At 39.4% G+C, this 24,673-nt stretch overlaps 1 protein-coding gene across 1 annotated transcript in view; it reads right to left on the reverse strand.

Moving 5' to 3' along the window:
* Positions 1-22,511, reverse strand: part of PPP2R5A (protein phosphatase 2 regulatory subunit B'alpha) — a gene marked incomplete at both ends in the record, with an annotated part of 67,309 nt that extends 44,798 nt beyond the window's left edge. Inside the window, one exon of the mRNA XM_080698224.1 lies at positions 22,331-22,511. Coding sequence (XP_080554350.1) covers positions 22,331-22,511 — 181 coding nt within the window. The remainder of the gene's footprint in view (positions 1-22,330) is intronic.
* Between the last annotated feature and the right edge of the window lie 2,162 nt (positions 22,512-24,673).

Below are 24,673 nucleotides of genomic sequence, written 5' to 3' on the forward strand. Positions count from 1 at the left end.
CCCAAGGGCAAACAGCAAATAACTGCCTATCCAAGACTGCATAAAAATCAGTTTGTATAGTAAGAATCTATGGTATCTGAACCAAGACAGCTCATTCCCACTTGGCTTAGCTAGGCAGGAATGCCACTTCAAAGAAGTATAGCCAAGTACGCAGGGATCCCTCTACCTCCAGATCCCTGACAGTTTTTTTCAAGTTAAGAGCAGGACACTGGCACTCCTCATCCTGTCCAAAGTAACCTGTTGCTAAGGCTAAGTTCTATGCAAGTGCAGTAGAGAGGTGAATGCTCCCTTCTTGTGCCTAATCACTCATGGGACAGATTTTTGGGGCAGTGCCACTGAGAATACAAGGGCTCCAATCACTCTAGCCCAGTCTCTTTCTGGCAAGCCAAAAAGACCTCAGGCTACTCCTCCCACCCCATATAAACAGCTTCCAAAGGAACTGACTTTATTTGCAACAGAGCATGAAAAACTTCAAGCCTAAGTGTGTCTGCATAAACAGAGGACACAATGAATGGGAATGAAGAGATTCTAGACTGAATGAGGATATAGTCTAAATTATAGGTCAATTCATTTTCAGGAAAGATTCAGGAAAAGAAGCAGCTTGGAGAAGACCTCCTAATATCAGAATGGATACCAAATACTGACCTTTGGAACTATTTCATCAAAGCCTGAGTATGACTGGATTAGTCTACAGAACAATTTATGCCCCAGACTATTGATGAAAACAATTGAGCAGTCAGCTGGAAAACAATGGAACTTAACAGCTAAGAGTATGAATAGGAAAAGAAAAAGAGAACCCTGCCACCATCCTACCAGAGTAACTGTGGGCATAAACATAATCTCTGATGTTCTGAGACCATCAGAGGCTTAATATAGCATTGGTAAGGAAACTTCATCCAGTCACTAAGCAAGTAAACAAGTAACAGTAACAAAGCCCCAAAAGACTTGGGATCAGTAACCAACATTGCTGAAACATATTGAGTATACAATATACACCCCCCAAAAAGAAGATGTGGAAAGTATAGCTCTTAGGCAAGGAAAAAAGAAGAAAAAAAAAAAATGAGGCAGCAGAAACTGGCTGTGAGACTGACCAGATGTTGGATTTAACAGAATATGACTTAAAAGAGAAATTATACATCTGTCTAAAGAAAGCCATGATTAAAGAAGGTATGATGCCGGGCGTGGTGGCGCACGCTTGTAATCCCCGCGCTTGGGAGGCAGAGACAGGAGGATCGCGCAGGTTCGAAGCCAGCCGCGCTGGCGTAAGAGACCCTGTTTCAAAAATATAGAATAGGTCTGGGAGCGTAGCCCGGAGGTAGAAGGGCTTTCAGGAACCCCAGTACCACCCCAAAAAATAAATAAATAAATAAATAAATAAATAAATAAATAAATAAATAAATAAAAAAAGAAGGTATGATGACACTGTCAGACCAAATAAAAGATAAAAAGGAAATTCTTTAAAATAACCAAATTCTAGAGGTGACAAATAAAAACAAGATGAAAAACTCATTAACAGGATTTATCAGACATAAACTGGCTTTATAAGAATTAGGAAACTTAATGATACGTCAATAGAGACCATGCAATCTGAAGAATGGAGATAAAAAGGATAAAGAAAATGAACAGAGCTTCAGAGACCTAAAGGACACTATCAAGTATACCAACATAACAAAATAGGAATACCAGAAGAAGAGAGTAACAGAAAAAATACTTGATGAAATAGGACTAAAATTTTCCCAAATGTACTGATAACTCTAAGCTATACCCCCAGCTCTATTTTTTATTTTGAAATAGGTCTCATGAAGTTGCTGAGGACCTGGATAAGTTGCTAAGGCTGCCCTCAAACCTGCAATCCTTCTGTCTTAGCTACCCGAGTACTGGGATCATTGGTTTGTGCAACCACGCTCAGCTTTAATTTGGTTTTGCTGGTACTGTCTCAAATGCATCTTAGAAAATCTAGTCTATATTCTTATCTACTAAAGTATGACACTAAAATTTTGGTATATTAACTATCATATCATCTTCCTCTTCTTGCTGATCTTCATTAAAGTCAAGGTGATATACTTTTTAGGGATAGCCAAATTAGTTATTTGTTATTTCTCTATATTTAAGGATATCTGAAGTAGCAGTTATCAGTTGTAACCGAAATAATAGTTTTATAGATATAGTATTACTTAAAGAAAAAAAGTATCATATCCCTGATTATTGCTGCACATATATGTGAAATCTCAAGTACAATCTCATATAGGATTCATGGTACAAATTATAGAACAAGCACCGTATCGTAGCAACCCAGCAATACCACTACAGTGACATGCTGAGGATGCAATCCAAGATTCTTTTTTTTTTTTTTTTTTTTTTTTTTTTTTAATTTTATTTTATTGGTGCACTGTATTCATACATCATAGTGGGATACAAACTTTTGTAGACATACATGCACATATCGCCCAGTCAGCCCCCACCCGATCCCCACCCCATTCTCTCCCCATCCCTCCTTCCCATGCTTGGCTTAGTGGTTGACATCTAGTATTATAGCAATTTATCCAAAATTAAAAATGATAATCTCACATAACAGTTTCATTTGTCTGATACCAAGCGTTTGATGATTTAAAGATAGCATTTCAATATTTCTTTTTGCTTTCTTTCTTACTAGAGCATATTTTTTTCTGTTTCTTTTTTAGGTGAAACTATCATATATTTATATATTTATTTTTCAGAAAAAAATCTATCCTAATATGGAGTATGAATTCTAGATACCCAAAACGATCTTGAAAAAGAACAAAGCTAGCAGATATATATTTTCTGATTTCAAACCATATAAAGCTACAATAATTGAAACAGTGTAGTACTGTTCTAAAGGCAGATATATAGACCATTAGAGTTAAATACAAGCCTAGAGCTAAATTCTTCCCTATATTATCAAGTTATTTTTGACAAGGTTTCCACGAACATTTGGTGGTGGAAATAATAATCTTTTAACTAAATATTGTTGAAAAATAATAATTACATGGAAAAGAATAAAATTGGACCTTTACCTAATCCCACATACAAGTATTAACTCAAAATAGATAAAAGACCTAAATATAAATCTTAAGACTATAAACTTTTAGGAGAAAATCCGGGTCATAAAACCTCACAACATTGAAATTGGCAGTGATTTCTTGGATATGATTTCAATGGCACAGGCAACAGAAGAATATACAAACTCCCTAAAAAATAAATAAAAAAAATATTGTATATCCAAAGACAATGTAAACAGAGTTAAAAGTTACTAATAGAATGGGATAAAATATTTCCAATTGCTGTATCTGAAGGTATATTAATATTCCAACTAGAAATCCTAAAAATTAACAACAATAAAGGCAAACAATACAACTTAGAGATAGGTAAAAGACTAACATAAATAATGAATCTCCACAGATAACCAATCTTAGTTGTCTGTTGGATGGAAATTCTTGTTTCTCTGGTTCTGGTGAGTGTTACCTATTTCTTCTTTGTAGTTAATCTCTTTGAGTATTTTCTCTAGCGCTGGTTTTGTAGACATAAATTCCTTCAGTTTCTGTTTGTCATGGAAGCTTCTTATTTCTCCATCTAATTTGATAGAAAGTTTTGCTGGATAGGAAATTTTTGGCTGGAAGTTGTTTTCTTTCAGAGTTTGGAATATGTTACTCCAAGCCCTTCTGGCTCTCATGACTTGGTTTGGGAAGTCTGGAGTGATTCTAATTGGTTTGCCTCTGAATGTCACTTGGCCCTTTGTTTTTGTTGCCTTTAAGATTCTCTGCTTGGCTCCCACATTGGTCATTTTGACAATTATATGGCGTGGGGATCCTCTTCTCCGATCCTGTCTAAAGGGAGTTCTATAAGTTTCCTGGATCTGTGTATCAACCTCTTGCTCTATATTTGGAAAATTTTCTGCTATTACTTCCTTGAAGAGATTGTTGATCCCTTTGGTATCACTTTCTTTTCCCTCCTCTATTCCAATTATTCTTAGGTTAGCTCTCTTAAGATGGGCCCATATTTCTTCAATGTCAGATTCCTGCTGTTGGAAATTTTTTTCTAGATTAGAAACTATGCATTCGTTTTTGGATTGCTCATCTTCTAAGAGCGAGATTCTGTTCTCCATGTGGTCTAATCGGTTGTTTGTGCTTTGAATTGAGGCCTTTACTTCATTAATTGCATCCTTTATCTCTTTTTGGCTCTCTCTGAGTTCTTTTCGAAGCACCTCTATTATTTCTACAGTTATTTTCCTGATTTGATCTTCTAGAAATCTCTGATTTTCTGTTTTATCAGGTTCTGATGTTGTGGGGTTGTGCACATTCATTACTCCAGTGTTATTCCTCTTTCCCATGATTTCGGAGATTTGTGCCTTCTCTGGGTTCTTCCCTTGGGTCACTATGGCTTCACTTAAGGTGCTCTGGATCTCGAGTCTGTATTATCTCAGACCCCACTACTTCTTTACTGTGTTGTATCACAGAGTCTCCGACCCAGGGAGTCGATAGAGGCTGCTTTAAACTATGGGGGGTGCCAGGTTGCACGTTCTCCTATGGTGTGATATCTCTGCCACCACCACTCCCTCACTGGGTCAAGTCCCAGGAGGCACAATACTGCGATTTCTCCTCTGTGGCCCGCAATTTGACTCACTGTTCTTGAGTACGCAGATGTAGCTGTACTGGACTCGGTGAATTCACTGCTGCTGCCGCCGCCGGTGGCAATATGGCGCCTCTGCCACGCCCTTGGCCATGAGGCTGGCGTATTTTTTCTTCTCTGGTTTCGTTTTCCACTCTGAATCCCTGCAGCGTGTGCTGAGCTCAGCCACTGGGAGCTTTAAATGCTGTCTGCGCCGAAAGATCCCGCCTGGCTGTTCCGCAGCGGCTCACCTGGCTTGCTGTAGCCGTCTGTTGAGTTCGCCGCTGCCGCCGGCAGTATGGCGCTGCTGCCGCGTCCTCGGGCGCGTGTGTCTCCTCTGTGGCCCTGAGCTCTGTTCTCAGTCCGCTTTCTCTCTGGAGCCTGGTGGTTTTTTTTGTTTTTCTGGTGATGGTGTTTTCTGGCTATGAAAGGCGCTCTTTTTGTGGTAATGGAGATTGGTTGTTAGCGGGACTCTTAAGCCCCGCTTTTCTTGGTCGCCATCTTCCCGGAAGTCTCCCAAGATTCTAATTTAAGACACTGGCACAGAATATAGGACATGTAGCTTTTTTTGGCAATACCCCTAGAACATAAATAACTAAGAGTCTAAAATTAGCTTTTATTTGAAACTTTAGAGATCAGCCTATTATAAAGTAATAATGGAAATGCATATTAACAAATGACTCACAACACTGACTAAATATGACTTAGTTTAAGCTTTGGTAATTTCATAAAAATTGAAAATGGTGAGAAAAATTTGTATAGACACCACATTTTAGGAAATTTGAACACATGTGCACTATCAGTTTGATAATATTCTACTATATAAATGTATATCGTTTTAAGAAAATTCTTAACACTACATAAAACTTTCAAAAGCATAAATATTTCCATATTCTAATCAATTGCCTTTCAAACATAAGTATATTCATAACTATTCATTATAGAAGGGTTAAAAAATACTGATCGATTTTTATTTCAAAAAGTTATCTATATGTTACCTTTTACATTAAAAATATTTTTCAGTGCATTTCCTGTCTCATACCTGCCCCCTCCCATTTTTTTCTCCCTCCGCATTCACATTAGTGAGACTGGTAGTGAAACCTTGTATGGACATAACCCTATTTTAACTGTTTCCTTCCTCAATCCTCATTTCTCCCACCCATACCTCTCTCCCGCAATCCCCTTCCATTATTTTACTGTTTTTCTCTCCACATTTGATTGAAATCCCTTTTGCGTCCTATTTTAGTTCTAGCTTTCACATATAAGAAAAAACTTATGACTCTTGATTTTCTGAAACTGGCTGATTTCACTCAAAAACCGTATCAATAAAGCAGAAGGAACAAGAAATGAAGATGAGCTAAAAGGATATGTCATTATAGATTACTTGGGATGTGGAACCTTAAACTTTGGAAAGCAGAATGCTAAAAACAGTCTTTCCAGCTGGGTGTGATGACACACACTCAGTGCACACTCATAATCCCAGCATTCGGGAGGCTGAGACAGGAGAATCCCAGTTCAAAGACAGCCTCAGCTACTTAGTGAGGCCCACTGCAACTCAGTGAGACCCTGTTTCAAAATAAAGAATAAAAAATAGGGCTGGGGGTATAACTTAGAGGTAGAATGCCCCTGGGTTCCATCCCCAGTACTGCAAAATATATTAAATTAAATTAATATACACATTCTGTCCTAGGAGAGCAAGTAGAAGACTTAATTCTTTTAAAATACAAAACCTGCTATTAATTACATAAAACAAGTTTTTATAAGTGTCTGGGACTGTTCAAGAACAAAAAACACCATACAGGTATCTATAGTTGGAATGGAGGCCTTAAGTATTCTTGGTTTTGATGGCTTTGGTAAGGTTCTACCTTGCAGCTACTTCTATCTGTAACTCCTAAGAGACACCTACTTTCAAATGTTAAGAAAACGATTACTTTCTTTAACAAGACATTCAAAGTCTCTACAGCAGGGCCTAAGCTCTACAGGTACCCCATTTCCCTCTACCATCACCATACATGACCTTTGGAGTGGTAGTTGTGGAAATCTAAGAACCCTGAAATTACATACAGAATTCTGCAGATATTTTCTGAAAAGATGGTGTATTCTTTTAATTGGGCTATCCAAGAGATCTATTGCCCTAAAATTAAATTACAGTATTCTCAGAAATGATTTCCTCTTCTTTTAATTTAAGGAATTTATAACTAAAGTTTCAAATGAGCTGATTCATTATTTCCAGAAATAACTATTCAGAGACAATTTTTAATGATTTTATTTTTCCTTTTAGAATATTATGCTATTTAATATTCTATTAGGTGAAAACAATGGGTTACATAACAATAAACCGTATACTCTATGATCCCACTAACAAGAAAATATGGGAAGATGCTCAAAAATGAAAGAGGTTTACTCTGGATGGGGATTTCTATTTTCTGCCTTTGTAATAGAATCTTTTGAGTTGTTTTACTTAACAGTCTATAAATTTTTACAAAAATAATAAAGCAATTATAAAAGAAATAGTATGATAGTTATCATTGCATATTCTTTAAATGGGTTTATTTTAGAAAACCATGAAAAGCCTCAGTATGACTCATGGCTAACATTATATCCTAAAATAGTCATTCCTATTCCACAGGAGAAACTACTTCTCTATATCTTACAAAAAAATAAATAAAAAAGCATTTCTCAAAATGTTATGTGTAGGATCATCCAGGTGATCCAAATTAAAAAGATATTATAAAAATAAATCAAGTACCAAAACCAGATCCTGGATATCTGGTAGCTAGGTAAAAGCTGAGTTGTTTTTATCTTTCCTACATGAATAATCAAAATTACCTATGAAAAAAATGTGACTATAGTAAAAGTATTTTTTTAATTTTTTTATTTTGTGTGGATCATATTGAAAATGGCATACATTCACTGTGCTTGGTGCCTTCCCCCTCCACTTCCCCTCCCCCTCCCAACAATGAGTGTCCAGGTTAATCATGCTACATTCACACATATACACATAATCGAATGTAGCTCCTCCATTAATCATTAACCTCAGTCTTCTTCCTCTCCTACCTTTCCATTCTAGCTTTGCTGAGGTTTCCCCTCCATTCTCTGGAGTCCCTCTGGTATTCCTAATACTCCCTAGTTTGGGCATATTAGAGAAAACACAAGTCCCTTCTCTTTCACAGTAAAAGCATTTCATTGTCACATTTGCTACTGTAGTTTCACTTTGGATACAAAGTTTGGCTGGTTCATTCATGGGAAGCACAAATGCAACTGAAAAACTCAAGGAGAAGACATATAACTGTCTTAATTTTATCTTGCCTGGAGGTTTTAGTAATGGAGAATAAAATCCATAGAGTGATAGATGAAATTCAAGTCTCAACTATCTTGCTCCAATTCATATTACTCTCCTATATTGGGAAAAATAAATTAGTACACTGTATGACCACAGTATAAGAAAACTTCAAAAATCTTATCTAGGAGACTAAAATATACTTAGCATTTCCAAATGAGAGGCAAAAAAAAGTAAAGTCTAATCAGTTCTTGATCATCTATAATAATCTATCCAAGCTTCTAATTACAGATTATTATAATTTTGAGTGGTTACTGACTCTAAATTATAAACCTAACAGTGACACAAATATGCTATATTATTAACAATTTACTTCATCTTGTTTTTCAGTACTCATAAAAGAAAAGGTTTCTTTTTTTCCTGAAAAAAAGTTTTAGATTACTTAAGAGGCTAAGAGAGAGAGAGAGTGCTAAAAGGGAAACCACATACAAGATCAGTGACACTTTTAATATCAGAACATTTTAATCCCTAGTTGTGGAGGCACATGTCTGTAATCCCTGTACTTAAGAGACTGAGACAGGAGGGTCACAAGTTCGAGGACAGCCTCAGCAATATAATGAGACTCTCAGCAATCTAGCAAGACCCTGTACAACAGAACAAAAAATAAAAAGGTCTAGAGGTATATACCTCAGAGGTAGAATGCCCTTGCATCCAATCCCCACCCCAACCCCGCACAAACTAATTTTAAGATTCTCTGCTTTAAAGTTTCTTAGAAAAACTTATGTTCAATAATGTCCCACCTGCTTAGCACCTAAAGAAACCAGGATCTCTCTTGTTAAAGCTCTTAATTATAAATATTTGTTTCGAGCCAGGCATGGTGGAGCACGCTTGTAATCCCAGCATTTGGGAGGCTGAGACGGGAGGATCATGGTTCGCGGACAGCCCCAGCTACTTAGTGAGGCACTCCATAACTTAGTGAGACCCTGTTTCAAAATAAGAATAAAAAACAGGGCAGGGAGGTCGAATGCCCCTGGGTTTCATCCCCAGACCCGCTAAATAAATAAATAAATAAATAAATAAATAAATAAATAAATAAATAAATATTTATTTATTTTGCACTGTTCAGAAATAAGGTATTCGATTTTACTTTAGTGTGGTCAATACACATCTTCAGTTTAACACTATAGAAAGAGTTTAGCCAGGCGTGGTGGCACACGCTTGTAATCCCAGCGCTTGGGAGGCTGAGACAGGAGGATCGCACAGGTTCGAAGCCAGCCTCAGCTACTCAGTGAGGCTCTCAACAACTTAGTGAGACCCTGTTTCCATATAAAATACAAAGACAGGTCTGGGAGTGTAGCCCGAAGGTAGAAAGCCTCTGGGTTCCATCCCCACCACCACAAAAGAAAAAAAAATGAAAAAGAAAAAGAGTTCATAACCATGTGAACTGGGCATGGTGGTGCACACCTGTAATGTCAGTATTTAGAAGGCTAAAACAGGAGGACTGAAAGTTCGAAGCCACCCTCAGCTATTTACTGAGGCCCTCAGTAACTTAGTGAGACCCTGTTTCAAAATAAATTAAAAGAGCTGGGGGGTATAGTTCAAAGGTAGACTGTCTCTGAGTTCAATCCCTAGTACCAAAAAAAAAAAAAATTGAGAGAATAAATGATTTACACAAGATATAACCTACCAAGTTTGACATATATAAACATTAGTTATAAATCATAAAGATGTGGACTATTCCATGTTACAAAATGACATTTTTCTGTAAATCTTACTTTAATAGTGTTCACTTCATTATTTCATTCAATAAATATAAAAACAGCCTGGCTCCCTAAATGCTATGTAGGAAGATACGAATATCTAGTCTCAAAGCACTTAACTTACAATGGAAAGGCAGAAAGCAGGCAATTAAGCAACTATAATCTTACTCATACATTTCTGCCAACATATTTTGTGATCTTTCATGCACACACAAAGAATATCTTGCCATCAGATATACATAGAAAATATTCCATTGTATGGGGAATAAATGGTCCTAATTTGGCCAGAACATCAAGTGGCCAGCAACCCACATTATGGACATCTTTTATAAGAAAACTTTAAAGTCTTGGCAGGCCACTGAATACTAAAACTAAATACTAAAGAATGCAATTAATGTTTGGAAGGCACAGAAATTACCAAATGGGCATTCTTTGAGTTACATAGCCAAAGGTCTGTTTGGTATTTATAACTGGATTTCTAAAAAACATCTCAAATATAAAGTTCCAAAAATAAAACTCTGCATTTTCCCTCTATACCTGGTTCCTCCTCTAGTATATTCCTTTTCCAGTAGTAGTAATATACCCCTAACTCACCTAAATAAGCTAAAATTTGGGTATCATCCTTGATGTTACCTTTCCCTTTCTTTCTGTCCTCACTCCCAAACAATTCATTAACAAGTTCTATCCAGGACATATCTCAAATAAATCTCTCCATCTGTACTGCTAACACACTAGACCAAGTTACATCATGTCTTAACTAGCCTATTAAAATAATTTTCTAACTGGTCCTCCTTCTGAAAATCTTGTTCTGCTACAATCCATTCTCCCCTAACAGCTACAATATTATTTTTAAAAACTGCCAAACTTCCTGAAAAAATTGTTCATACTGACTTGGCTTACACAAATTCCACCCAGTCTTCACCTTTCAGATACCCTGTTTCAAGTCTATCAATCTTATAAAATGCCTAGCAAGTCACCAGTAATGCCTGAAGACTGAAACTCTTTAGTCTTATTTGACTTGTCCATTTCTTCACTGTTAATACTTCCCCTCTACTCATCCCTCAGTTTTTAAGACTCTCTTCCCGGGACTGCCTCATCCCTGCTCACACTGTCTCTTATCTCTTGGTTGCTCCTTTTCCTTTAACCATCATGCTGGTGGTTCTTGGCCTCTTCCTGTTCTACACTTCTTCACCTGGGTAGTCCCTTCAACTTCCATCACTTCAAAGACAACCCATGAGCTAAAGACTTGCAATTTATCTCATTTTAAATGCAACCTATAAGTTAAAGGACTCTCAAATTATCTCTAGCACAGATCTACTTAGCTTCAGACTCAAATTAATATAATATCCTATACGGCAACTTTAATTTCCCACAGCACTTTAACCTGTGCCATAAAGAGTTATTATTTTCTCTTCACAATCTGATCTGTCTTCCCTCTTTCAAAAAACTGTTATCATATGTCTAGTTGCCCAGGTCAGAAATGTATCATCATTGATTCTTCCTGCCTAATACCACCACATCTCTACTGAGACAAGACCACTTCCTCCATCTCTTGTCTGGATTATTGCACCAGCATTCTAACTAGTGTTACTCTCTTCTCCCAACACACTTTCTTCCCCACAATCAGGTATATATGCAGCATAATGCTCAAACCTATTCTTTGACATAGCATCAGTAATATGGCCTGATTTTTTGCTTCAGTCTCTTCTCTAAACAGTCTCCTATTATATTTTATATCACCACCCACAGAAACTGCTAGCAATTCCCCCAAACATCCTAGGTTCCTTATGAGTCTGCACATACTGTTTTTTAACCCCTATCTATCTTGCTCTAATACCTTCTCAGTTTACATATTACTTCCTCCAGGAAACTTTCTTGCCTTGATTTCGCCACTTCCATATCAAAACTAGGTTTAGTTTCTCACATACCCCCTAATACCTTACCACACCACTTAACACACTAATTGACTCTGCCTGCTTAGTCTGTATTCCCACCAACAATAAGTTCCTAATACATTTAACTTCAAAACAAAAAGCATTCATTGTTTTATTCACTTTATTGATTGGGCAAATTTTTAATCTCTACAATGATTCACCTACATCTTAAGCACTATGGGAAAAAATTTAGTACTAGATTTATTTATGTGCGGTACTGGGGACGGAACCCAAAGGCATTATACCTTGGAGTTACCAGCCCTATTTTTTATTCTTTATTTTGAAACAGGTCTCAGTGAGTTGCAAAGGGCCTAAGTAGCTGAAGCAGTACTAGATTTTTTGGAGTGTACTAGGGATTGAACTCAGGATCATTCTACCTCCAAGATACACTCCCAGCCCTTTTTATTGTTTTGAAACAGTCTTGTTAGGTTGTTGAGAGTCTTGCTACAAGGCTGAAGATGTCTTTGAACCTGTGATCCTCTATCTCAGTCTCTTAAACACTGGGATTACAAGCACATACCACCATGCCCAGCTTAGTACTAGACTTTTGAAAGCAAAAGAAATGTGTAATTTCATAACAGGCAAACAAAATTTTTCTTCTGGCCAATTAAAAGAAGAATGGTAGTGAAAGTTTCTTAAGTCTGATACATATTTCTACAGAAGTTATGTATTATTTTATTTATAATTTCAACAGATGTTCATCTTTAGAAAATGCTGTCTCAAAAATTATGTTTCTTTAGTTGTTGTTGTTATTTTTTGCACTACTGGGGATTGAACCCCAGGAGCATTCTACTTCTGAGTTACACCCCCCAGTCATATTTTTATTCTTTATTTTGAAATAGAGCCTCACTAAGTATGGAGGGCCTAAGTAGCTGAGGCTAGCTGAGAACCTGCTATTCTCCTGTCTCAGCCTCCCAAGTACTAGGCTTACAAGTATGTACCACCATGCCCAGCTAAAAGTTGTTTTAAAACTCACCCAGTTTTGCTAATCAAATTCAAGGAGTTTATTAATTTTGTTTGTTTGTTTTGCGGGTCTGGGGATGGAACCCGGGGGCATTAGACCTCCGAGCTACACCCCCTGACCTATTTTTTATTCTTTATTTTGAAACCAGGTCTCACTGAGTTGCAAAGGGCCTCACTAAGTAGCTGAGGCTGTCTGCGAACCCTGATCCTCAGGTCTCAGCCTCCCAAATGCTGGGATTACAAGCATGCGCCACCACACCCGGCTGGGGTTTATTAATTTAAAGGCACAGGACTGGCTGGGTGTGGTGTCTCACACTTGTTACCCCTGCATTTGGGAAGCTGAGATAGAAGGACTGCAGGTTTGCGGGCAGCCTCAGCTACTTAGTAAGGCCCTTTGCAACTCAGTGAGACCCTGTTATAAAATAAGGATTAAAAAAGAGAGCTGGTAGGCTGGGCGCCCGCGCTTGGGAGGCAGAAACAGAAGGACCACACAGGTTCGAAGCCAGCCTCTCTGGCTTAAGAGACCCTGTTTCCATATAAAAATATAAAAAAAAAAAAATAGGTCTGGGAGTGTAGCCCGGAGGTAGAAGGGTTTCCAGGAACCCCAGTACCACCAAAAAAATAAATAAGAGGGCTAGTGTAGCTCAAAGGTAGAATGCCCCTGGGTTCCATCCCCAGTACCGAAAAAAAAAAAAAAAAAAAAAAGGCACAGGATTAACAATGAGCTGACATAATCTTTGACAGTAACTAATTCTAGAACATCCTTTGCCAGTGTAAAACAAAGGCAAAAACAAAATGTAGTTTCTGAAGTTATGTTTGATTTGATATTCCTAAACCATGAGTTCTAATCTCTTTAGCCATTACCTATACAATTTATTCATAAACTAAGCAAAACCTGAAAGAGTATCTAAGAGCTAAAAGCCCTGCATCTCCATTCATATATTCATTCATTCATTCATTTATTATTTTGGAGTGCTGGGAATTCCTTTCTACTTTAAAGAAGGTTTCTCTGATAAAATTATTAGAAAACTAATTATTTACAACAAGAGTGAAATAAATTCCAGGTGGAAGGTAAACAGTTTTGAGGTCCCATTCAGCACTACAAGGCTCAACTAAATAATACATTCCAGTAGGCCTAAAGCTTATAGTAGGTGCAATTAACATCACCATTCCAGTAGGAGGAGTATGTTCCCAAGAAATCTCTTGCCTCCGGTATCCAAGTTAGACCCACAAAATCCAAGTCGAATACTTTAGGCAAAATTGAAGTATTTCTAAAACTTTTCATTATTCATTCAAAAAGCACATAAAAACAAATTTTTAAAGAAAAAAGTTAAAAAAGATACACATTTAAAAAATACTCCTGAAACTGCCTATTAGTCAATTATCCTGTTCAGACAAGTCTATTTTGCATAGAGCAATCCTGTCATGTAAAACTCTTTCAGCAATTAAATTCCTGTTACACAATAATGTACTAAAAGTAATTACATATTTTAAATATGTTCCTTTTTTCTCCTTCAAGGACATTCTTATCAATAAAAACTGCACCCCAAATTTAGAAATTACTAAAAACAAACCATTTCATTTTATTCAGTTTTGAATATACATATCTATGTCTGAGTCAACCCAGTATTACTTTTCCACACAAACCTTATACAGTAACTTTTCAGCAACACATGAATAATGTTATCACTCACACTTGTCACTGGCAAAATAAAAGGACTAATCCTTTGTTTTAAATCCACCTTTACTATCAAAGTATTAAGAACCTAGAATTAATTTACTCTAAGCTTGAAGCAGATTTAGGAATAAATACATTACAGCAAAAAACAAACAAAATAGAATCAATCTTTGGTAGATAGCATCAAACATCACTGGAAAAAGCACAATCAGTGGGGATATAGAATCAATCTTTGGTAGATAGCATCAAACATCACTGGAAAAAGCACAATCAGTGGGGATAGGGGAGGGTAACTAGAAGACAACAGAAAGGTAATTTCCTACTCAAAACAGGGATTCTATCTACATGATCACATTTCATATGCACAAAGTACTATGTTAGGTACTATAATGAGTTCTCTAAAAAACAGACATCTGTTTAAAAAAAATTACATTCCTGATATCTCTCTCCCTCCCTCCCCTCTCTTGACTGAACATGAGCCCCAAACAACAAAAATATTGTACAAAATGGTGAGCCAACAGGCCAAAGACAAATATAAAATTGTTCCTGGATCCTTGTTGCTCTCTCTTTGTTTAAAAAAAAAAAAAACTGTGGTTGGGATTATGTAAAATGATAAGACTTTTCACTCCGGAGAGAACACTTTTTTTGTGGTGCTGATGATGAAACACTGGCATTCTTCCTCTGGTGTTAAGTCCCTAAATCTTTTGCTGTTGTTGTTTTGAGACAGGGTCTCTAGGCTGTTAAGAGTCTTGCCAGGTTGCAAAAGATATTTCTCGATACAAAATAATTAGAAGACATGACCAAATACACAGGTAAGTTCCATAGTTATTTGTGGAGTACCTTTTATTCAATATATCCAGTAGTAACATTAGGTACTCTAGTTCTTCAAGAAGCAGAAAAATAGGAATAAAAAAAAAATTGTGTGTGTGTGTGTTTCTGGGGATTGAACCCAGAGGCACTATACCTCTGAGCTACATACCCAGCTCTATTTTACTTTTATATTAAACAGGGTCTCATGAAGTTGTGGAGGGCCTCGATAAATTGCTGAGGGTGGTCTCAAACCTGCAATCTTCCTGTCTAAACCTCCCAAGTACTGAGATTACACACATGCACCACCACAGTCAACTAAGAAATCAATTTTATGTTCCAGAGTGAATGGAGTCATCACCTGTTACCCTGAGTAATGAGATTAAAGCTAAGCAAACCTCTACCATATGTTCTCAATTTTACCCGCCTATTCAGCCGCAGCTCAAAATCAGAGGAAAGAAAACTGACCATCTGACAATGAATGACAGTTGGGCTTTAATTACAATAAAATGGCAAAATTTAATAGAATCACCTTATCATACCTAAAACTCCAAAACCTAACAAGCACTATTCCCTTCAGGGAAGCAGCTAATGAGCCATAGGGGGCAGCAAAGTTAAGAAAGTGAGATGTAAGTATCAGGAGGTGAAGCGAGGGTAGGAAATGTTAATAGACAGGGTAATGAGCCCTGAGTATCAGAGAAAAGGACAAAGTCTCAATTAATGAATTAAATCAATAGACAGATAATGCTAAATCAGGGTGATTCTCAACCCTGAATGCACACTAAAGTCACCCTGGGAGCTTTTGACCAATTAATTTAGAACCTTTCATGAATGGAAAACAGATATTGATATATTTTTCCAAGCTTTCTAAGTATATAGCAAATACTTAGAGAACAAGAGTGCTAAACACCATAAAAATAGAAATTAAGATGGGTGTGGTGGCACACACTTGTAATCCCAGCATTTGTGAGACTGAAACCAGAGGGTCGTGGTTCACCAGCAGCCTCAGCTACTTATGCCCTTTGCAACTCAGTGAGACCCTTTTCAAAATAAAGAATAAAAAATAGGACTGGGGGTGTAGCTCGAAGGTAGAATGCTCCCGAGTTCCATCCCCAGTACTGAAAAAAAAGGAAAGAAATTAGTCTCTATACAAGTTATTTACAATTTAAGAAGCTAAATTGAAAATGTAACGCTGGGCGTGGTGGCACATGCTTGTAATCCTCGCACTTGGGAGGCGGAAGAAACAGGAGGATCGCCCAGGTTCCAGCCTGCCTCCCTGGCTTAAGAGACTCTGTTTCCAAATAAAAATATAAAATATTTGGAAACTCTGTTTCCAAATAAAAATATAAAATAGGTCTGGGAACTTAGCCCAGAGGTAGAAGGGTTCCATCCCCAATAACCCCCCCCAAAAAATTGAAAAAGTAAAACAAAAATCTGTTATTTCCCAAATCTATTATTTTTGTTTATAAACCTATCTTTGAATCCAAAAGGGTGCTGGCATGGTAGTGCATGCTTGTAATCTCAGTACTTGAAAGACAGGAGGATCAGAGGCTCACAGCCAGCCTTCAGAGGTTTAGTGAGCACTGGAAATTTAGACCCTGTTTCAAACTAAAAAATAAAATAGGGCTGGGAGTGTAGCTCCAAAGTAGAACACCCCTGAGTTCAACCCACAGTACCACAAAATAAAAAAAAAAAGGAAGAAAGAAAGAAAGAAATACTAGAGGGCAATAACTCATTAAAGACTAATTCATTGTGATTTTTATCAAGAGAAAATGTTATTCTTGCAGGGGAAAATGATTAAACTGAAGTTCAAAGAGGTTAAAAAACTAGCCCAAAGCAATTGTGAGTCATCACTGATACAGGAAAACAACTTAAATTTACTATTTGTAAGATACTACTCTAGAGCCAGGCATGGTGACGCACACTTGTAATTCCGGCATTTGGGAGGCTGAGACAGGAGGATCACAGTTCTCAGATAGCCTCAGCTACTTATTGAGGCCCTTTGCAACTAGTGAGACTCTCTTTCAAAAATGAAGAATAAACTGGGCATGGTGACACACACTTGTAATCCCAGCACTTGGGAGGCTGAGACAGGAGGAGCGAGGTTCAAGGACAGCCTCAGCTACTTAGTGAGGCCCTTTGCAATTCAGTGAGACCCTGTTTACAAATAAAGAATAAAAAATAGGGCTGGGGTTGTAGCTCGGAGGTAGCATGCCCCTGGGTTCCATCCCCAGTACTGGGAAAAAAAAATGGATACTGCTCTACTCTAATGGTTAGACCAGTTTGCCAAATACATTAGTCAATTAGATACTTCATAAAATAATATAAATTAGCCAAGCATGGTGGCACACATATGTAATCCCATTATTTGGGAGGCTGAGATAGGAGGACCACAGGTTTGAGGCCAGCCTCAGCAATTTAGTAAGACCCATAGCAGCTTAGAAGAGACTCTTTCCAAATTAAAAAATATACAGAGTTGGAAAGTACTGGACTTACAAGCATGCGCCTCCATGCCCAGCTTGGCAAAAGATCTTTACTACAGTTTTTAACATCTTAAACAATCTGACTTTACCCTATTTTCACTGTACACACATGCTGAAAATGCGAGCGGCTTCAGCTCACTTCACATAAATCACATCTGAAAACTGGTTATAGATAAAACCATACTTTAAATACATTTAGGAAGTTTACCACAAGTAATCCTATTGATAGCCTTTCATTTACAAATATCTTTAATCTGGATTTTCAAATATCAAAGAGAATAGGAACAAACATTCTTTACCTATTTTAAAGCACTTAAATTTCACTTAATCCCCTCAATCCTGGGAGATAGAAGGTATTATCCCCATTTTGCAGATAAGGAGAATAACTCTGAAAAATTAAAAATTTACCTTTGACCCAGGACTAACCCAAGTGACCCAACTTTTTCTATCATATTGCTTCAAATTTGGATAAAACAGGTTAACAGCAAAAATTCTGAAAACTCTTGACCTGAGTCCCAATGCCAGTTGTAACACTATCCAGATAAATAATTACAGGTTTGAAACTAATATGTTTAAGCCACAACTTTCTCACCAATGGGAGTAATCCTGGTCTTGCAAAAGTTGCTAGGATGATCCAATGAAATATAACAAGTTGTAAAAAGACTCTGAGCCATGACTGTCACACAACAGCATTACCTTAGTAGGTGTGAAAAGGCAGATAACAGGGTTTAAGGATTACACATCTTTGGACTGTTCCACTTCCTATGAGCAATATACTGTTTCATAATTAAAAAATAAAACAAAGGGCAAAACAATTTGAAAGTGCTAAACTGTTGGCTGGGCGTGGTGGTGACCGCTTGTAATCCCCGCCCTTGGGAGGGGGAGACAGGAGGATCGCGCAGGTTCGAAGCCAGCCGCGCGCGCTGGCTTAGGAGACCCTGTTTCCAAAATGAAAATGTAAAAATAGGTCTGGGAGTGTAGCCCCGAGGTAGAAGGGCTTCCAGGAACCCCAGTACCACCAAAAAAAAAAAAAAAAAAAGTGCTAAACTGTTAAATAAAAGTAAGGCAACAACTATCCCCCCCCCACACACACACACACTGGGGATGGAACCCAGGAGCATTCTATCTCCAAGCTATCCCCCCAGCCCTATTTTATTTTATTATTCTTTATTTTGAAACAGGGCCTCACTGAGTTACAAAGGGCCTCACTAAGTAGGTGAGGCTGTCCAGGAACCATGATCCTCCTATCTCAGCCTCCCAAACGCTGGGATTAGAAGCCTGGGCCACCACACCCAGCGAGGCAACAACTACTTTACCAAACCAATCCTTCCAGAAATGTAAGCAGAAATTGGTTGAATAGACTGAAAAACTTCCAATTCTAACAGCTTTTTAAAAGTTGACAGTTTCCTAATTGTTGGTTCCCAGATGAAAAGGGTAAAGTGGAAAAATTAAGTAACATGCCAGGGTAAATTTTAAGTATATAAAAGACTACTGATAAAATGTTCCTAATTTTATTTTCTTTTATCTAGCTCTCAGGTGAGTTTATAAAATAAGATAACAAGAAAAAAAGTTTAAGCTTTACAATATAAGGCAGTTTAGTTTTCAGGACCCGAATAACAGTTTTTCATTAAAAAAAAAAAAAAACTTTTATCAAAGTTTATTTAATAATTTCTCTACAAACTATTTTTAACATTTCACCATTAAAATCCTGCAACCCCTTTACTAAATGATTCTGCAAATATAAACTACTTACAGATAAAAACATGAATTATTTTGTTAATCCTTATTCACAGTATGCTTTGAGGAAAACTCATTGGCACTTTTCCAGTTTAGACTCATGTGGACAAAGTGTAACATAAGCAGTTTGGAATAAACACTTAAAAGATCTTGGATGCCCACGGATATCTGAATCACTCTCCAGTAAGATTATATTTCAGAGCAGGAACAAAATTCTTTCATACACATACTAAGGGTTTTCCACTGTCTTTTTTGGTTGTTTTTTTAAAGCCACAAATGGGAAAAAAAAACTACTGACAGAAAAATACACAACACTGTAGTACTAAGGACACTGCCAACGTAGCAAGTAAATCAATTGTTTAAAAAGAAAATCACTTTTCAAGCATTTTGGCACCTGGAATAAAAGTAGTTTTTCCTATTGGTGAATAATCCCAGTAAGCTTCTAATTTTCCCATTTACATCTGCACAAATTTATCTCGAATAATTTTCCTATGAGAAATGCTATTATTATGCAAATACCTGAAATGAATCTAAAGTTTCCATTTTATTTTTTACTATGAGTAACTACATACTATAAATAAAGACATTTATTGTACCTTCAACTTGTTGAACCAAGCATTATATAACTTAGATGGTTCTGATCTTATGCATATTTTTGCCAGGCTTGTATGTGTAAAATGTATATAAGCTGCATTTCCTGATTGAAATTAACCTTTTTTTTTTTTTTTTTTTGCAGTACTAGGGATTGAAACCACGAGCATTCTACCTCTGAGCTATACCCCCAGCCCTATTTTTTATTCCGTATTTTGAAACAAGGTCTCATTAAATTGCAAAGGGGCCTAAGTAGCTGAAGCTAACTTCGAATTTGTGATCCTCCTGTCTCAGCCTCCCAAATACTGGGATTAAAAGCATGTGCCACCACACCCGGCTTTAATTATTTTTACTAAATAAAACTGGGTATAAGCCAGGAGTGGTGGCACATGCCTGTAATCCCAGTAGTTGGGAGGCTGAGACAAGATCACAGGTTTGAAGCCAGTCTCAGCAACTTAGGCTCTCAACAACTTAGTGAGACCCTATTTCTAAATAAAAAATAAAATAGGGCTGGGGGGTGTAGCTTAGAAAATTCAGTCCTCAACACTACCAAAAAAGGGGTATAACAAGCTAATATAACAATATATATCAACAAGTAAAATACTAGAAACCGAATCTTACTAAAAAAGCAAGTTCAATAAATATAAAAAGAAAATGCTTGCACCAGCAGGTCATGGTAGTGCATACTACCATGTAATCCCTGTACTTGGGAGACTGAGAAAGGAGGATCACAGGTTCTCAGCCATTCTCAGCAATTTAGTAGGGATCTCCACAACTCAGCGAGAGCCTGTTAAAATAAAAAATAAAGCCAGAGGGTGTAGCTCAGAGATAGAATGCCCTTAGGTTCAATATTCAGTACCACACACATTAAAAAAAAAAAAAGAAAATACTAGCACCAAACCTTCAAACTTCAAACAAAAATTAATCATTTAAAATTAAAAAAATATAATAATTAAAAGGGAAATCAAAAGCATAAAAATAACTATGTTTTAATTATGTGTAAAATTTTAAACCTACAAATAGCAATTCAATATCCTAATAGGTAAGATGATATTCTTTCTTACATATGATACATTCAAGAATTAAAGTCTTAGCAATTCCTACCATTGTGGTCTACCATAACTATATGTAAATTTTAACAATTTTGGTATGCTCAAAACCAATCAAATGATAAACGTGATAGCACTGATTAAATCTCTTGTCAAAAGCCAGTTTACTCTAGCTGGGGAATGTCCTTGACTTAGAAGCACCCCAAGAGGAAGGGCAATGTAGGGTTTGAATGGGGTTCCAAAACTATTGTAGGTCAACTGTGATAGGATCTGGGATTTTCTTTAGACTCCTTGCCAAACCAAGGCTAGATTCATAGGCCCAAAGACAAATGAGAACCAGATTGGCCTTGAAGGAGACGCTGGACATTTTTCAAGCAATTGAAAAATCTGCTGAACATTTATCTACTTTAGTTTGAAACTTTAATTTCCTGGTCTTGTAAAACAGAAGATGTAGATTTTTATCAGGTTTCTTTTATTGCAAGAATTTTTTTAAGTGTTTAAAAACATACATATCATCTTCTATATTGGATTCTATCGCATAAAAACAGTAAAATCACAAAATTCAAAGCCTGTAATTCTCAAAGAATAAGCAAGGATATCAGAAAACAACTTATGGAAAAAACCTCTAAACTTAGTGTGGAGAGTGTGCCAAAAGGAATGCCAAGTACTCCTGCAAGACATTAGGCATGGATACCAATCTGAATTACTGTACAAACCTTACAAAGTTCCTGGAACCACTGCCTGCTGAACTAAGTTCTCCACGACTGCAAAGCAATGCTATCTACTCCTCATACTTCCCCAAACAGGCCGTGTGTACCCTTCTCAGGCGACAGACTAGTTTAAGGCATAACGTTTCAACCTAATGATCTTCAGTAAATAAACTGCTACACTGGTGCGACTTTTTAGACTTCTTTTTTCTCTAAATACATCTAGAGACCAGCCAACTTTTAACCAGTTTGCATTCAGATTCCTAGTCTGATGACTCTTGGGGAATAATCAATGGAAAGGGGGCTGAGAAGAGGCGGTGCAGACAGCTTTAGAAGAGAAAAAACATAGGACTCTCTGCTCCAGGTTAAAAAGAGGAGCAGAGACTGGGATCAAAAAAACGAGACAGGATGTCAAAGTTAAGCAAAGGGCAAGATGAGGAAGGGGGACGGGTGGGAAAGTGAATTAAGTCTACCCGCCAGGTCAGAAGCGTCCCAATTGGAAGGGCAGGTTAAGCGAGCGTGCAGGTGGGAAGGGGTGTTGGCCTCCAAGATGAGAAGAGTTAAGGTCGATCGGGGATGAGCCAGACTCTTTGCATTAAACCTGTTTGAATAAAAAGGCGGCGGGGGGAGCGGAGCTCGGTGCGCCCGCGGGCTCGCGCCCTACGACCCCGGCGGGGAGGCGAGCCGAGCCCCGCAGCCGCGCCGCGGGGGTTACCTTTGAGCTGGGGCAAGGGGTGCAGCTCCGCCTGGCTGCCCTGGCTGCGGAACTGCGACGAGCCCTGGGAGCGCTTCTGCCGCTGCGCCTTGCGCACCGATTTCCGGGTGAAGCCGTCTACTTTCTCCGAGGCCGAGATGGCGGCGCCGGCAGCCCCCGCCGGCGGCGACGACGACGACATCTCCGCGGCCCCGGCGCTCGGCGGCTGCTCGCGCGGCTCGGGCGGCGGCAGGAGGCGGGCGAGCGCCCCGGGCCCGCCGCTCCGCGCCCGCCGAGTTCTCCGGCCGCCGGCCCCGCCTCACGGCCGCATGTCGGCGCCCGAGGCCGGCCCCGCCGCGGCCAAGTCCGGGCGGCGAGGGAGCGGGGCGGAGGCGCCCAAGTTGTTGACGCCGCGCGGCCGGCGGAGGTGCGCGCCCTCGCCCTCGCCCTCAGCTGCTCGCTCGCCCGCCGGCGGCCCGCGCCTCAGCGGCCACTGCCAGCGCCGGCCGCCCAGCCCCGAGCCTGCCCCCGGGGCGCTGCCATCGCGGGTGCCCGAGCCGCCGCCGCGGTGCGCTCCTGCCTGTCAGCGCGGGCGCCGCATCGCCGACCCCCGGCGCGCACTCTCCGGCCCCTGGCAGCGCCGCGCGCCCGCCGGCCGCCCACGAGAGCCCCGGGCGAGCGGACGCTACAACTTGAGAAGGCGGCTGGCTGGTACCGGCGAGGGGCACTGTGGGCGCGCGCGCGCGGAGGCGCGCGGCCAGGGGGAGGGCCTCGCGGGGGGTGGGAGGGAGGGGTTTTGACTGACAACTTCCGCGGGGTCCCGCCAGCCTCTAGAGGCGCTGAAGGGGGAAGGGGATGGGGAAGCATGCCAGGTCCCTCAGCCAATCGCAGGGCTAAGCGGCAGAACCCGGGGAGGCGGGGCCTCCTGTCTATCAAAGATCCCGAGATAGGAAGCGAGGCGGGGAGGGGGCGTGGCTACGTGACGGGCTTGGGCTATAGCCAATTGCAAGTGAAGGCGGTGTGCGGGGCGCTCTCTGCGTCACAACGGGGTAATGAATTCTCTCGCGAGCGAGGGGAAGTGCTCCTCCACCCGAGGGACCTTTTGCACGCCTGCGCGCACCTCCGGTCTAAAATTGCTCTCCTGACAGAGACAGATTAGAGAGGGTAGCTCCGAAGTTAAAATAGAGTGGCCTTTCCCTTCCCTCTCTACCAGCCAATGAGGAACTGAAGCGACGAGTGGGGCTTGAGGGCTGGGGCGGGAAAGGGCGCCAGATTTACGTCACTGTGAAGGGGCGGGGCAAAGGTGAAGTGGGCGCACGATCGGTGAGATTGACAGGCGAGAGAGGGTAGGCGGGGAAGAGAGTTCTTCCAATCGAAGCGAGCTACCCGACTTCCAGGCGGGCTTTAAGAGTTTCACCCACCCTAAACCGCATAATTGGTAGCTGGGTAAAGAATTTGTAGCTTTATAGGCACCGCAAGTCCCTGAGACCTTCTCTCAAGTGAGGTTTGGGCAGTCAGTCTAACATCTAGTACTTCACAGAGTTCTGCAAGTCCACAATCCCCCAAAAGAAGTTTCTCATTTTCAACTCAATAGCCCACTAATTTTCACCCCAAGGCCTCAGGACTCCGATGCAAGTATTCTCTGATAAGTGGTTTGTGGGTTTGGAGTCCTGCCGTTTACTCTTGGGATCTTTTTCCTTGGAGGTTCCGTTAAGATTTTTAGTTTCCTAAAGGTAGGATTGTTCACCTAAGTTTTTTTTTTTGTGCAGTGCTTTCATATAATAATATTTAAACAATAAGTAATTTAAGCAGTCTGCCTCTGTTCAGATGCATCCAAATCTGCAATTCTGTCCTGGGAGTTTCAGACGTGTTCCTTTCGACATAATATAACTGCCATAGAGTTAAGTAAAGCTACCTGCTGCTTATGCAGAGAAGATTTTGACTTTGGACAGGAAGTTGAGTTCTAGTAGACCTCAAAACATTTCCTACTCAAACTCACACAGGGTGGTAAAGTTGTACTCAATCTTCCCAGTCAAGGAAGACTGGAAATGTCAGAAATCTAGGACATCTTTTGAAAAGTTTCTTACCCATTTAAGCTCCAGATCTTGTGAATCTACCTTCACAAAGTTTAGGAACATTCCTCCTTCCCCACAGTTCGTACAACCAACCACCAAATAGTTCCGGATATTCAAAGTCACTGCCAGATGAGTCTTTTTCCATTTGGTACTGGGAGTTGAGCCTAGGGGCTCTGTACCACTGAACTACACTCCAATCTTATTTTATTTTTTATTTTGAAACAGGGTTTCACTAAGTTGTTGATGGTCTCACAAAGTTGCTGAGGTTGGCCTGAAACCTATGATCCTC

This window comes from Muscardinus avellanarius, assembly GCF_963383645.1.
Source record: "Muscardinus avellanarius genome assembly, chromosome: 7".
NCBI classification, from domain to species: Eukaryota; Metazoa; Chordata; class Mammalia; order Rodentia; family Gliridae; genus Muscardinus; species Muscardinus avellanarius.